The sequence below is a fragment of the Erpetoichthys calabaricus genome, chromosome 3 (assembly GCF_900747795.2).
Source record: "Erpetoichthys calabaricus chromosome 3, fErpCal1.3, whole genome shotgun sequence".
NCBI classification, from domain to species: Eukaryota; Metazoa; Chordata; class Cladistia; order Polypteriformes; family Polypteridae; genus Erpetoichthys; species Erpetoichthys calabaricus.
In genome coordinates this window covers 278,965,655-278,981,222 of record NC_041396.2, presented here as the reverse complement: position 1 = coordinate 278,981,222, position 15,568 = coordinate 278,965,655, and the positions used below count along the sequence as shown (strand labels likewise).

The 15,568-nt window shown below is 41.7% G+C and overlaps 2 protein-coding genes across 2 annotated transcripts in view; both read right to left on the bottom strand.

The window, feature by feature from the left end:
* Nucleotides 1-15,568, bottom strand: part of plscr3b (phospholipid scramblase 3b) — a 482,910-nt gene that overhangs the window by 230,602 nt on the left and 236,740 nt on the right. The gene's annotated exons all lie outside the window — the stretch shown is intronic.
* LOC114649017 (zona pellucida sperm-binding protein 3-like) lies at nucleotides 3,029-5,451 on the bottom strand. The gene is made up of 9 exons (XM_028798418.2): nucleotides 5,078-5,451; nucleotides 4,633-4,751; nucleotides 4,399-4,502; nucleotides 4,112-4,277; nucleotides 3,917-4,037; nucleotides 3,716-3,807; nucleotides 3,531-3,640; nucleotides 3,335-3,451; nucleotides 3,029-3,147 (listed from the first exon to the last, which is right to left on the bottom strand). Exons 1-9 carry the CDS (start codon nucleotides 5,414-5,416, stop codon nucleotides 3,050-3,052), a joined length of 1,266 nt encoding a protein of 421 aa, XP_028654251.1. The 5' UTR covers nucleotides 5,417-5,451; the 3' UTR covers nucleotides 3,029-3,049.

The window sequence follows — 15,568 nt, the reverse complement described above, 5'->3', positions numbered from 1 at the left end:
GCAAGACTGGCAGGTTAGGAAACCCATTCAAGGTATCAAAGGGAGTCAAACGAAGCAGAACTCTTGCAGTTTGTTTCAGCAGCTTCACTCCTTGCCTTTAAATACTGCGATTTTCTTTGTATATAGTGCCTTTTGCTCTGAAAGTAAACACTGAAAAGGGTTAACTGATTTGCTGCTGTGTAGCTATGTACAGGTGCTGGTCATAAAATTAGAATATGAAAGTTGATTTATTTTAGTAATTCCATTCAAAAAGTGAAACTTGTATATTAGATTCATTCATTACACACAGACTGATGTATTTCAAATGTTTATTTCTTTTAATGTTGATGATTATAACTGACAACTAATGAAAGTCCCAAATTCAGTATTTTGAAAAATTAGAATATCAATTAAGACCAATGCAAAAAAAGGATTTTTAGAAATGTTGGCCAACTGAAAGGTATGAGCATGTACAGCACTCAATATTTAGTTGGGGCTCCTTTGGCCTGGATTACTGCAGCAATGCGGCGTGGCATGGAGTCGATCAGTCTGTGCCACTGCTCAGGTGTTATGAGAGCCCATTTTGCTCCGATAGTGGCCTTCAGCTCTTCTGAATTGTTGGATCTGGCATATTGCATCTTCCTCTTCACAATACCCCATAGATTTTCTATGGGGTTAAGGTCAGGCGAGTTTGCTGGCCAATCAAGAACAGGGATACCATGGTCCTTAAACCAGGTACTGGTAGCTTTGGCATTGTGTGCAGGTGCCAGGTCCTGTTGGAAAATGAAATCTGCATCTCCATAAAGTTCGTCAGCAGCAAGAAGCATGAAGTGCTCTAAAACTTCTTGGTAGATGGCTGCATTGACCTTGGACCTCAGAAAACACAATGGACCAACACCAGCAGATGACTGACCATCACGGACTCTGGAAACTTTACACTGGACCTCAAGCAACATGGATTCTGTGCCCCTCCTCTCTTCCTCCAGACTCTGGGACGTTGATTTCCAAAGGAAATGCAAAATTTACTTTCATCACAGAACTTTGGACCACTCGGCAGCAGTCCAACTGTCTTTTGTTTAAGAGTGGCTTGACAAGGAATGCGACAGCTGAAACCCATGTCTTTCATAAGTCTGTGCGTTGTGGTTCTTGAAGCAGTGACTCCAGCTGCAGTCCACTCTGAATCTCCCCCACATTTTTGAATGGGTTTTGTTTCACAATCCTCTCCAGGGTGCGGTTATCCCTATTGCTTGTACACTTTTTTCTACCACATCTTGTCCTTCCCTTCGTCTCTCTATTAATGTGCTTGGACACAGAGCTCCGTGAACAGCCAGCCTCTTTAGCAATGACCTTTTGTGTCTTGTCCTCCTTGTGCAAGGTGTCAATGGTCGTCTTTTGGACAACTGTCAAGTCAGCAGTCTTCCCCAGAATTGTGTAGCCTACAGAACTAGACTGATCATTTAAAGGCTTTTGCAGGTGTTTTGAGTTAGCCGATTAGAGTGTGGCACCAGGTGTCTTCAATATTGAACCTTTTCACAATATTCTAATTTTCCAAGATACTGAATTTGGGACTTTAGTTGTCAGTTATAATCAAAATTAAAAGAAAAACATTTGATTAAACATCAGTCTGTGTGTAATGAATCCAATAAACAAGTTTCACTTTTTGAATGGAATTACTGAAATAAATCAACTGTCATGATATTCTAATTTTATGACCAACACCTGTATATGGGAAACGCATACCCTGTGCAGAACCCCTCACTGCAGTCTAAAACATAAGTGGTCTCTGCTGGGTATCCTTGTACATAACAGCATCCTGTACAGCAACTCAAACTTTAATGTCTTTATAATTCTTAAACAGAGAGAGACCTTAAAAATAGCCAACACTGGAGGCAAATATCTGGGAGGAGGATTGTGAAAAAAAAAAAAAAAAAAAAATAGAGCTGTAGCTGGCAGCAAGGTTAGCCATTCCAGGCTGAAAATTGAATTTGGGGGGGTAGGGAGACTGGTTTCCAAAGTACTTGAAAGAACAAGTCAATGTTAAATAGGGTGCAATTAAGCAGATCTGGCCGGATCCCCCCCCCCCCCGAAGTACACTAGTCAATGCATCTGTCAATGTCCATTGCTGGAGTTACAAATTGATCTAGTCCAACTACTGGAGCTTTTGAGCCAATTTGATGAGACTGAACACCAAGAAGGTCTTGTAGACAGTTCTGTTCTTTTGATTAGTTGGAGACTGAAGATGCCAAGATATGGCCCCAACAATAAAATATTGGGGGGGGGGGGGGGGGGGGGGGGGGGGGGGGGGGGGGGAGGGAGGGTTTAAAAGGAAGCACCACCACACACCCCCTTGACCACTGGTCAAATGCAGTGCAAGACGATCAACTCTCCAGTTGAGGCCTCGCTAGTGAAGCCTGTAGCTGAACCATTACCTCCCGTCACTTGTGCTCCACAGCCTATTAAGTCTTCATCACTTCTGTACAGGACCAGCATGCGACTAGGGAGGTGTAGCAAAAATCTTTTGCATTTCCTCCATCCAATGAGGACCTATTTGTCCAAGTTACTCTAGACAGTCTTAAAGCATACAATTGTCTAACAGACATCCATTACAAACCTACATTTCAATATTCTTTAACCAAGGGAGGCTTAATGCTCATTTTTATGTGGTTGCTGGCTCTAAAACCTCATTCTGAGAGGCATTAACATACCTGCTCAACCCCACATTGGGGGGGGGGGGGTCGTCACAATAGCCATTGAATTTCTATGCATCTCATTCTCAACCTGGGATTAAATTAGCAAAAATGGTAGGAAAGTGGCAGTTTAATAAAATCGCACCCAAGCTTGGAAAAAAAAAACCAGAACCAAACACATGGACCCAAAAAACCTTGAGCACAGGCAGAGTTTTGCCAGTGGTCCTCCTTTTGTTAAAGCCATTGCTGGCCTGAACATACCAGGATTATCCCAAGTTTAATACTCATTGGGCATGGTTTAAAGACCATCTTTAGCAAAAAAAAAAAAAAAAAAAAAAAAAACACACCCAACACACACTACAAACATGATCCATTCATTTTAATTAGAAATGAGGTTTCTGGTACAAAAGGAACAGAAGAAAAGCTGAACATGCCAGACCCAATACAACCAGCATTGAACCCAGGACCAGCACAAAGGAACCTGTAAAAGAAAACCACTGTAGATTGTGTTTGGCACACATGTGGATGAGTAGCATGTTATGGTTAGTTGGTTATTCTAGGTGTGCTAGAAACAGGGTTGCATCACTCCCCACCCAAGCCTTTAATTCCATCTACATCACAACTTCCCTTCAATTTGTTATTTTGCATTAACCCGGTTATGTCCTTACCAGATGGACTCTGTCCTGTAGAGGTCAGATGTTCAGATACTGCAGGTTGTGGCTTCTTTTCCAGGTATAAGGGGCCAACCACAAGGGTCTTCTCCCATTCAGCTGGTATTGTTTTTACTAGAGGGGGGTGGGATGCCTTTAGCGATTGATGTACAGAATGAACCATCTCCAAAAGCTACTTGCAGTAGACACCTACCACTCCTCCCTGGTCTGCGTCTTGCCATCTCAATCCTCCTTTTTTGGCCAGTAGCACAATTGGCATCACAGCAGCTACATACCTGGTTACTGCCATCTACAGATGTCCACCTTTAGAAAAGCAGGTCTGTCAGAATCCTATGGGCTACTATGGTTCTCAAACTAATTAACCCTGCATTAACTTACTGGCTCAGTCCAGTTATGTAGGTGCAGGCCTTGTTCAAGTTGTCAATGGCCTGGGAAGCCAAAGTCACCTTCAGACGACAGGTAATGAAGACCTGAAAGCATACAAATAACCCAAGCATGCAATTCAGCAGCCACTTCCTACATCTGATGTCAAAGCAACATCCTAGCACACTTCATTACACCAATATTGACCAAACTTACTGAGCTTGTAGCCACACCATAGAATCTGAAGGCATCAAGTTCAAATTGGAGGGTAGATGGAGCAATTCTGGGAGTGATGAACTGGGAATTGGAGCCAGTCACTTTGCTGTCTGTAAAGCATCTGCAAAACAGACAGGCGGTCACAGCTGTAAGAAAGGCATTTGACTTAGGATGTGTCAGGTCTAGGTTCCTCACCCATTGTTCCCAATGAAGGTGTATGTTAGGGCAGAACCATCTGAAGCCACACAGTTGTCCACAAAGAGCTGCAGAGGCACATGGTTAGTGCTGTCGACAGATGCCTGCAGGTTGATGAGGTCACCTAGATAGAATATGTTGGAGGAACTTGGTCCACTCCAGTCACCTGTAGAGAAAGCATTGCCTTATATCATATGGTCATGGTCATCCTGCAAAAATAGTTCAAGGACTCCAATTTTAAAAAGCTGAGAAGGAGACCCCCTCCCCCCCCTCCCCCCATGCCTTACTGTTCATTATAACCAGAGAGAATCCCAAAGAATCCTGAGCAGATATGGTGGAGGTATATGGGACCCAAGTGGGATTCAATGCATTACTGCTGACATTGTGGTTTCTGCAAGGGAGACAAGCAGTTAGGAAGACAGGCTTTTTTTTTTTCCTTCCCATCTTGCCAGACTTTAAGGGGAGACATTTTAGGCAGATCTACAAGGCCAAATTGCAAAACAAAGAAAAAGGCATCTCACCTGGGGTAATGGCATTCAATCTGCACCACAGCTGGGTTGGTTCGTATAATGGGAATTCCAGGAAGAGGAGAGGGGTTGTAGTCAAGGGTGAAGGTGTACACTATTTCATCAGCAAGCATCTAGAGAAAAGCCACACCACAAGCAACATGTCAAGTGATGTAGTCACTTAGTACACCTTCTGCAACTAGTTTCTTACTGATACTAGCACAGAATTTTCTGAACCTGGTGAAGTGTAACAAACTGAAGTGCTCTGGTTATATATTTATATAAAAATAAAAAAATAAAAAAGCGCAAGCATGGGTGCCATGTGATCAACCCAGCAGGCTTATATGGTAAAAATAACTTCTACATGTTGTACCATCTTTATATTCATATGTACCAAATATTAAAAATAAGTCGTGCAATGTCACTAGTTAATTACTCGGTCATTAACACAAAATCTCACCGTAATGATGCTGCCACAGCCCTGAAGCGGAGCCTCAATCACGAAGGCCGTTGGCGTTTGGCTGGTCACGCCACATCCTCCTACTGACAAATCGGACGCCTGGACAGGATGCTGAATGCCTAGCAGATCAGGGTTGATGGTCACCATAACATCCCACTCAGTGCATTGTGCAGATACCGTTTCGGGCGACCCCGCTCTTTGCTGTACGGCACTCTCTTTCTGTATTACTACTGCTTTGTGAGGAAAGCCAGACCTCCAAAAACCAGAAATATCATCAAAGCACAAAGTAAGCAGCCAAAGCACGAGAAGTGGAAACTGGTACTTCACTTTACACCCCATGATAAGAAACCAGGAACTTCAAAGTACGATGAAATAAGCCAACTGACGCCTGCCCTCTTATACAGTCCGGTAACGCACCGCGGCTGCACGCCTCATACGCACGTGTGCGCGCACCTGTCTGAGGTCGGAGCTGATGAGCGGGAAACTGGCGGAGGAGTCGGGCGATTAGAAGGTGGCGTTTTGGCTTTTTCGCGTTCATTTACTTATTTACGATTGATGTCAATTACCTTCTATTAACACAATGTCACACTATTCGTCTGTTGGAAGTAAACAAAACCGCCTTATAAAATAACGTCTTGCGGGGTTACCATTGTCTGTGAAGTAAAAAAGAAGTACATCTTATTGCCTTTATAATAATAACCATCATCATCATCATCATCATAATTCTTCTTCTTCATATTATTATTATTTGCATTCGTTTATTTATTTACGATCGATTTCAGTTATGCTCAAGTCTTAAACGCAGGGCGGAATTAATTACATCAGGGGTGTCCAACTCAAGGCCTGAAGGGCCGCAGTTGCTGCAGGTTTTCATTCTAACCATCTTCGTAATTAGTGACCAGTTTTTGCTGCTAATTCCATCCATCCATCCATTTTCCAACCCGCTGAATCCGAACACAGGGTCACGGGGGTCTGCTGGAGCCAATCCCAACCAACACAGGGCACAAGGCAGGGAACCAATCCTGGGCAGGGTGCCAACCCACCGCAGGACACACACAAACACACCCACACACCAAGCACACACTAGGGCCAATTTAGAATCGCCAATCCACCTAACCTGCATGTCTTTGGACTGTGGGAGGAAACCAGAGCGCCCGGAGGAAACCCACGCAGACACGGGGAGAACATGCAAACTCCACGCAGGGAGGACCCGAGAAGCGAACCCAGGTCCCCAGATCTCCCAACTGCGAGGCAGCAGCGCTACCCACTGCGCCACTGTGCCGCCCTTGCTGCTAATTACTTCTTTTAATTAGCTTGATTCAGACCCCTTAGTTGTTTCTTTTTCCTTATTTAGCGGCCAAACTATAATGTTACACGAAACAAGTGGCCGCATGACCAGCTCACCTGTGCCCATCACACAATATCTGAAAATAAAGAAAGGTGAAGGTCTGATCTCTCAGGTCATCAAAACGTCTTGACGGTGTTCTTAGAAAAAAACATAAAATCATCAGTTTTGGAAATGTCAGCTGTGGCAGAATGAATAATTAAATAACTGGTTTAATTAACAGCAAGAAACTGGTTGGAGTTTGAAGCCCCAGTTTAGCTGGTCATCTGTTAGCCAAACAGAATTGAGATGTGAAACGAGCTGTCATTTAATGAAGAAGCGAATCAATTCAGAGGACTGAATCCTTTAAAAACAGGGCTATTAAAATGAAGGGAAAAAAGTGAATTAGCAGTGAAAACTGGTCACTGATTAGGAAAAGGGTTAGAATGAAAACCCGTGAACTACATGGACAAATGGGACAGCAGGTCCTGGGAGCACCGACCCAAAGCAGGAAATACCGGTGGTGGACTCGCGAGAATCTCGAGGGATGCTTGTGTCTTCACATGTGCATTCCAGTAATGTCATCTAAAAATAAGATAAAATTAAATTAAATTAAATTAAAGAAGATCGATAGAAAAAAAAAGCAACTACCAAAAACAAAAGCTTTAATTTCTGTTCATAGTGTCTCAGGCACCCGTTTGCAATGAGGTAGACAGTTAAAAGGGCTAAATGGCCAGCTTCATCTTATAGTGCAGGGATTCTCAACCTTGGAAACACAGTCTTCTTCCTCTTTTCCACATGCGGTCCACACTAGCTTGTGGATGTTACTGACACGCCGCTCTCTCATCTATGCATGTATGTTGCCAATGATGTTTAACACCACAATATGGCTAAAGATTTGCCATCCTGTCATACGATGTGCCTGTGAGATCTGTTTATTTGAACATTTTGTGATGCCTTAAGTATTAGTACAAACAACTTCAAATCGTGTGAGATCGTGAGTCTTTAAGCAGCTCAACTGCACCAAGTTGACTAAGTCTACGGACGCTCCTTTACCGCCTTCTACTTCTGAACTATCGAGTGCAAACAATATACAGAAAGAGAGAAAAAATGATAATCCTTTTCAATTTCAATCGGTAAGTATATTAATCATTTATTGACTAGGCATAAAAAGTACACTTAACTCACATTACAATTCATATTGCGATTCAGGCTTCATGATATAGTACTCACGCCATATGAAATCTTCATTAAAATAATGTACTGTATATTTTCAGAATCAGAATGTAAAGCCTCAGCTTTTAATGTGTTTTTGTAAGACTTTTCATTTGTATAAAAGTAAGGTCATCTTAAATATTGTAAAGAATACCAAGCTAGAAAGAACGAGGCACTCTCCTAAGCCCAATGAGATTTCATACTTTGAGAAGTAGTGCCTTCCCACTGTTATGGCCATGGGAAACACCTTGAAAAATATCAAACACCAACTGGCAACTATCGCAGGCTACTCTTGCCACTCCTTGACCGATCGCAAAGAGGGAGACTGCATGATAGTGAAAGTGACAAAGACCACTTATTTTCTGTGGGGGCTTTCATTTATCCAATTGTTCCAGAGTTTTGGTCACCATTCTTGAATCTTTCCGGTTTCTGTAACTGTATCACAAATATTAGTGAGATTTAAAGAATGCAGAAGTCAACCGTACTTGTGTGACAGGTCACTTGTCAATTATACATCCAGCCCTGTCCATATGATGAAACTTATGTTATTTTTTTGTGTAAGGAAAAATGAGAACTTCAGCGCTACATGAGGATGTGACAATATCAACTTCACTCACTGGCTACAGATAAAGCAGGGACAAACGTAGGCCCAATGAACTAACCAGAAAAGCAAACACCGGGGCTTTGTCTACTTTACCTCTCCACCATGCTAGAGGACCGCTACTGTGAGCAGTGCAAGTTCCAGTTCTGCATAATTCCTCTTTGTCGTCATCTACGCCTACTTCTGAATCAGTTTCAGCCATGGATGAATCGCCATCTCAAGCGCCCATTCTTACTGTACATCCACAGCTCGATATAGCTGCATAAACTGCAGTTTGCTGCTCCCAGTCACGTTTGAGTATATCTTGAGAATTGTTCTATTATGATAGGTTTGTGCTTTGGTGGTCCCAATAAAGTCTGATTTAAAAAAAAAAAAAGCTTGTAGATGCAGTGGCGCATTCATTTCGTTGCACTCATCTGAGGATGTGACTCACTAAATTAAGTGTGTGTTAAGTGTGAAACAAGTAAGCTGCAGTCCAAAACATTACAGACGGTAATGTCTATCACATTTACATGAGCTTGAATAACCCAATTATTGCTAAAATGCCTTGTAAAACTAGAGAAATCGGGTTCTTGGCCTCTGAGAAACCTGATTGACTGAGGTATTTTTCTCCATGAATGATCTGATTATGTGGCCATGTAAACCCATAAACCTGTTACTGTAAATTCATCACTATAATAATATTTTTATATCTTTGTGCTCTTACTCAATACAATAAAGGAAACAAAGATAGCTGGAAAGGGAAAACTCAGGTCTTGACAGCCAATTGAACTAAATGAAAACGTCTTTGTAAAGCCAGTGACTGCCAATTTATGATGAGACTTGTCTACTGTGTTTTGTAATATGCTTTATATATTTGAGTCTTTGGTGCCTTGCGCTTTGAAATCAGTGTTGAATAGTTCACTGGTGACAAGTCAGCACTGATCTGCTGAATTCAGATCATGGCACCAATGAGATGATTTCTTTTTGGTAGGACTGTTGCATAAACAAGCTCACCTTTGAGGATGTGACTTCACAGTAAACTGGAGTGGACTGCATGACAGGGATAGTCATTACTGTTACTTTGTAGAGCGATGTCACTTTGGACCACACTCACTCACCCACAAACAGCATTGACTTGTAACAGTACTCAAGTAAGTAAGAGCTAATGTGCAGACACTAAGTATGTTGCACAACTAAACCAAATTTTTCAAGATGAGTGTAGTGATTTTTATATTTTTGTACAGTAAAAGCAGGTTATTGATTGCATAAACCCTTGGTGTTTAAGTATTTTAATTAGACTTTCAGTTTGTTTCAAAAGCACACATGCTGTTCTTTTCAGCTGACTCTAGAAACGCTATGTGTGTGAATGTGAGTGTGAGTGATTGTGCCTGCTTATCGAAGGCATCCTAAGGTGGGACTCAATCTTGCATGTGTTGTTAGTGATATAGCTTCTACTGAAGGGACTGAATATGGTAGGTAGGCTGATTTTTCTTCCTGTCAATTTTTTTTTAGCAATTGCAACAAAAGACACCTTGCTGAGAAGCATGGAAGCAACTTTAAAGTTAAGTATAACAGTCTTGTTGAACTGACAGTAAATGTAATAACTGTATGATGTAACTTGTCACCATCATCACAGTATGAAATGACTTTGTTTCTTCAGCCTGGGCATAATATCATCAATAGTATGAGCTCGCTTTCCATCCTGCAAATGAGAAGCTTCAGAGCTAGTTCCAGAGGGGCCTATAAAAATGTGAGGCCTGCCAACGTTTTATATGAATTTGAACTTGTACAGCAACAGCAAGTCGTCCTTCTAAGGACAGTGAGCTACTTGAAAGAGGGACATAAAGAGTAACGAATCCATTGGCACTCAGTGTCTGTGAGCACCAGCACAGTGTTACATTGGTGTCAGCAGTGGGATGAGGAGAACACAAATGGTCCAACTTAGCAGGGCCATAAGTGCCATGGAAAACCAAATTGAACTTACTGAGCTTTTCTGAGGAGTTGCTGGAGTGTCTCGTTGATCTGGAATGCAGAAGTATTGGAAGCACTTTGGAAACATTTCATCTGTTAAGGTCCATTGGTGCTGGTGCACACCTAGTGGTGGAGATTTGCTCTCATTAAGCTGGGGTAAAGTGTGTCAGATTGAATTGCCAATGACCTCAACTGAAAAGTCTTACAGAAAATGAGACAGATTATAGAAACATTGCAGAGCAGCCCTTGAAGGAGAGTCTCAGAATTGAGATCTGGACCTGGAATGCCGTTTTGTAACATCAGAGATACATCTGCAGTTCCACACAAGGCGGTTCACTGGCCCACATACAATGGACAGATCACTACACAGAAGTGCAGCATTGAACATTACTGCTCATAACACAGTAGTCATCATCAGTGTTGCGTCACTGGAAAATGAAGTGCTCAAGGCCCACTGCTGATGTGTTTTTGTCACTGATTGCAAGACTGCGGTGGAAATAAAGACCACCCTGGTGTTTGGAAGAGTCTGTGCACCTTTGCAAGGTGTTGTATGGGTCGCTGGGGTCAGTGACTCCAAAGGGAGGGCAATGTAATGGTGCAAACAAGTTGCACCGTCCTGAAAAAGAATCACCAACATTAAGAGCTGGTGGTCTATAATGTAAATGAACAACTTTAGAGCTAGCAGCACGGGAGCCTTTAAAATGGAAACAGCAAGCAGTTCTTCATAGGACAGTAATTTACCTAAAATTGCAAAGTAAGGAGTAAGAAGCCATTAACAATCAGCACCGGTGAGTTCCTGCCTGTCACTACACTACAGTACAATGAACAAATTAAGACTCCATTTTTGAAAGGCAGTTGCGTGACATTGAGCTCTAGCTAAATATACAAGGCGGTATTGGCATGCTTAGACAATGAATTAGGGAGTGGCCAGTTTTTGAGGGATGCATTTTTGGACAGATTTATTTGCTTTGTTTATTAAAAATTCCTTTTGAAAAAAAATTAATGTGTTGTCATTATTTTTATATTTGGTTCTCTTTGCTTCATATTAAAGCATTCCCTCATGTACAACTATACAGAAGACATGAGCTGGACCTAAAATAATCAATTTTACTATAAAACACCATAAAGCTGACAACACCTACAAAGCAAAAGGGGGATTTATTACCTACCTTTTTGGTTACTGAGAAATCAGTGAATACACTTGACTTGAGCATTCCTAGTTTTCATCCTCTTTCTCTGTACGTTTAGCATTCGTTTGCTCAGAGGTTGATGCGCTCGCTGCTTCCTGAGCAGCTCTTCTTTTCTCCACTCTAGCGGCCCGCTTCTTCTCTTCTTCCGTTGGCGTCTTTTCACGTTAAAACTGATTAAGTTAGTTTATGTGTTGAAATTAACTTAATTTTTTTTTATTTCTCACTTAAGCTGCCATTTAAGTCTTCAATCTGCCTCAAGAATGATTTAAGATATGAAGAGGTAGGGGAAGTGATGGAAAAGGTGGCAGGGAAGAGAACAGTGCGCCGCACGCATGCCCCACACAGCTGCCCTGCTGCCCAATGCCAAGAGCTGATTTTACAATAAAATAAAATTAAATTAAAAAGAGTAATAAAAATCATCACCTGAAAGCGGATAGTAGACGTCACGTAGTATATGTGTACCAAATTTTAGGTCAATAGTTCAAACGGTTTGTGAGCTACAGGTGATTTAAAATCCTGGACAGATAAACGGACAGCCACGGTAGCATATTATATAAGAAGATTATTGTACATAGCTCTTCATGGTTCAGGTCCCTAATCATTCTGTTATAATTTCTTTATGAAAGTCTAATGCACAAATAATAATGGTAATATATGGAACCAGTGTAGTAGAAATCAAACATATTAATTAAAAAAGAGAAACGTATCTTCTACTGGAACATGTTTGATAAAACCTTTTTGAGTCAGTAATCAGACAGGAGAAAGCTTGTCCATCGGTGTCATTTAGTACTCTTGTAGCACCAGGCTGAAGAGGGAGCATCCATCACAGCAGTCTGTTACAGTACAGTCAGAATGGTCCAAGAAATAAAGGCAGAAGTCTATTTTATAACAAATGAATTTGCATAACAGTGCTGAATCCATGCTTACATATCATGCTCTAATTAGTTGAAAGACAAGAGATGCTTTAGCATGGAGCACAACCAGCCTAAAATAAAAGTCTTTCTCCATTATATCCCCGTTCTTCAATATTTGTTGAATTCAGTTTTTATTCTGTATATGTGCCAACTGATCAAGTCTTACTAGGTGCTGTGATAAAACGGTGGTGCCAGTGAGCCCTAAACCCCAAACACAACCACAATAACACAGTCCTGGGTTCAGACAAAGGGTTCTTTATTATATAATTACCACCAGATAGTACCAAAACACGAGTTTTCTTTTCCACAGTCACTCCTCCTTTCTCCACCACACTGCCCTCCTCCAGTCAAATGTTTCTTTCTTTCTTTCCTCCTACTCCGATTCGCCTGGTCAAGGCAGGGTGGTCCCTTTAATTGAGGACCCAGGAATACTTCTGGCGCCATGGCTGTTGCCCGTTGGAAGCACTTCCAACTCACACTGAAGTTTCACATAAAAGCTAGTATCTCTCCCTGCAGCACCCTCTTATGACAACCACGGACCCCACTAGGACTGCACTCCCTGACTACAATTCCCTGCCAGTTCCTGAATGGGCGCTGATATCCATGGCTGCTGCCATTTAGTGACCAGGGGGAACAAACATCCCCCAGAGACTGTCCTTCCCTGTCCTCTTCTGTTCCAGCCAGGGAACCTGTCACACACATATCTGGTCGGGATGTCTGACAATTTGCTTGGGGCTTCCCATCCTGGTCAGGAACCGTCTCCTTCCAATGGACTGCTCGTCCATCCACTTGAGCAGTCTCTTTTGGGTTTGGCACCTTTCTATCCCTTGCCTGGGATGCCTGTCTGCATGCTAGGAGTCTTCCATCTAGATAAGGAACCATCCCCTCTCCTGGTCAGGATGCCTGTCCAACCCGTGTGGCACTTATAGTGCATGAAAGAACATTATATCAACCAGTTTCTTGAATCTTACCCATGGAACATTTAGCTTGTTTATTTGACCATTTCAGCAGTCTCTTCATGACATTTTAGAAACAAATGCTTATATATTTCAATGTGCACTGCAATCCAAAATACTTAACTACTGTTACCTCTAAATTATTCTCTCACAATAGATGATTAGTTCTAGTGAGTCACTTTAGTGAGACATGTGCTGTGACATGACTGCTGTTAATGTCCCTGTAACTAGTTCAGAACTCTTTTATTTGCTCTTTTACCTTGGTAAGATGTCTTATATTAGGAAAATATAGTATATATGTAGTAAAGGGAATGTAGTATATTTTTTGGTAATCTGATATAACCAGCAATTATGAAGAACCATTTTTGCCAAAATATTGAGAATTAAAAACATACTGAAGGTACAACAAAATTTCCAATTAAATGAACAACACAGAAATGATGGTGGGCACTAATTTATGTGCAGGATTTAAATATAACAAATCCTACCCCATAAAGTGCCTGCTCGCCAATACCCACCACATACCAACCAGAAGGTCCTCAAATTTGCATTCCTTTACCCTCATGATTTTGTTGGGAAAGAACCCGGATGGGCAGGATGAAACAGAAGAATGGCTGACCAATGCGACAGGACATCAAGGCTTTCTGCTGTGTACAGAGATATGGCCATTCCATGGATCGAGAGGGAAGGTTAAATTGATGGTATCCATGACATTAATCCCTTCTTGCAGGAGTAGTTGCAGAATGCTTGGCTGAACACCCTAAACAGTGGTCCTCCACTAACAATGTTTAATAATAGTGTACATTGATAAGATATGGTACTGTCTGTGCTCATTGCCTTCTTTGTACTCTTCACAATGCGGTACACAAATAAAAAGGGTGGAGCATGTGGTTGTGGTGGTGGTGGTGGGATTATGTACTTTTTTTTTTTTTTACTTAATCTGGCAATTTATTGGTGGCAATTTGTGACCCACCATTTGAAAAACACTGTGCTAAAGGATGCTGTCCAGCAACAGCATAACTCCCTGTCATGAGCCTCAGCCACTTGTATTTCCGATTTCACTTGATGTACAGTAAACAACCCCAGGTGTGGCACTCTGTTGGACCGATAAGCTGCAACTGAACAATTTCAAGAAAGTGATGCTGAGGGGAAAGCAATCTATTTTGCATTTTTGTCCAAGTTTACTACAGCCATTCATTTTGTAAACCCATGTAATACAAAGGACATAGGGAACATGAACATTTTATGATTTGATAGGCCATGTAGGGTCTCATCCAGCTTCTTTGGACCAGTGTTAATGTAAAGTGAAAGATAAGGGTGCACACTCTACTACTGGTGTTATAGCAGAGGATATGAAAACATGAAAAAAAATGTAATTACAGTATATTGTAGGACATACTGGCATTGCCCTCTATACTTTGCTTTGACATACAAGTCTTTTGCTTGAGTGGTAGCTACCAGATCCTCTTAACTTCAGCTCAAGTGTCAGTTCTCCTCACAAGGCCTCACTTTAGAATGCAGTTTTTGGGTCTCATCTGATAAAAGTGATCAATCACAGGAAAAGACAATGCAAAGAGGTTTACATGATGCACTGTTTAAGCATTTGGTCAGTGAAAGTGAACAAAGCAATAACTCAACAATCGACAACCTTGATGGACAAAACTTTGCACTAGTTGTTACTCAAAAGGTTGGGCATATGTGTGCCAAGGAAACCAATGACAAATCGGCCCCTTCTTACTTGATAACCCATTGGAAACACAAGATCTATGGCCTCTACATGCACTCCATGCTCTTGGCCTGAGTGTAACTTCTGCCCCATAGAAGGACTCCAATTGTCTAACAGTATGGTCGTAACAAAGGCTGAAGAGATCCCCTTTATTTTGAAGGGTAATTTAGTACTCTACTGTAAGAGTGGAAGACCATCTGTAATGGAGTTGGATGTAGGTGCCACAAAAAATCCAAATCTTGCTGAAGTAAAGCAAGATGCAAAAGCAAAAGAGACCAAACACAAAGTAAAGTGAAGGCAGGAGTTCATTGATCACTGACTGTCCAGCAGACACAATTTAGACCTATCAAAAGAGCATCACTGCATGTGAAACCTCAGACAAACTGCAGTACCGCCTGCATCTTCAAGGTGCAACCAAAGTGAAGAAGGAGAAGAGTTTCTGAACAAATAAAGAAAAACTGTGCTGACCAACCTTCAACCTGTGCCAGAGAAAGTCAACCTCTGAAGAAATCAGAAACAAAACATTGCCAATACCCGAAGTCAATAAGAACCCACATACAGTAAGTACACCTACTTTGAGCTGGAGAATTATTAAGTGTAACTTGGTAGTTA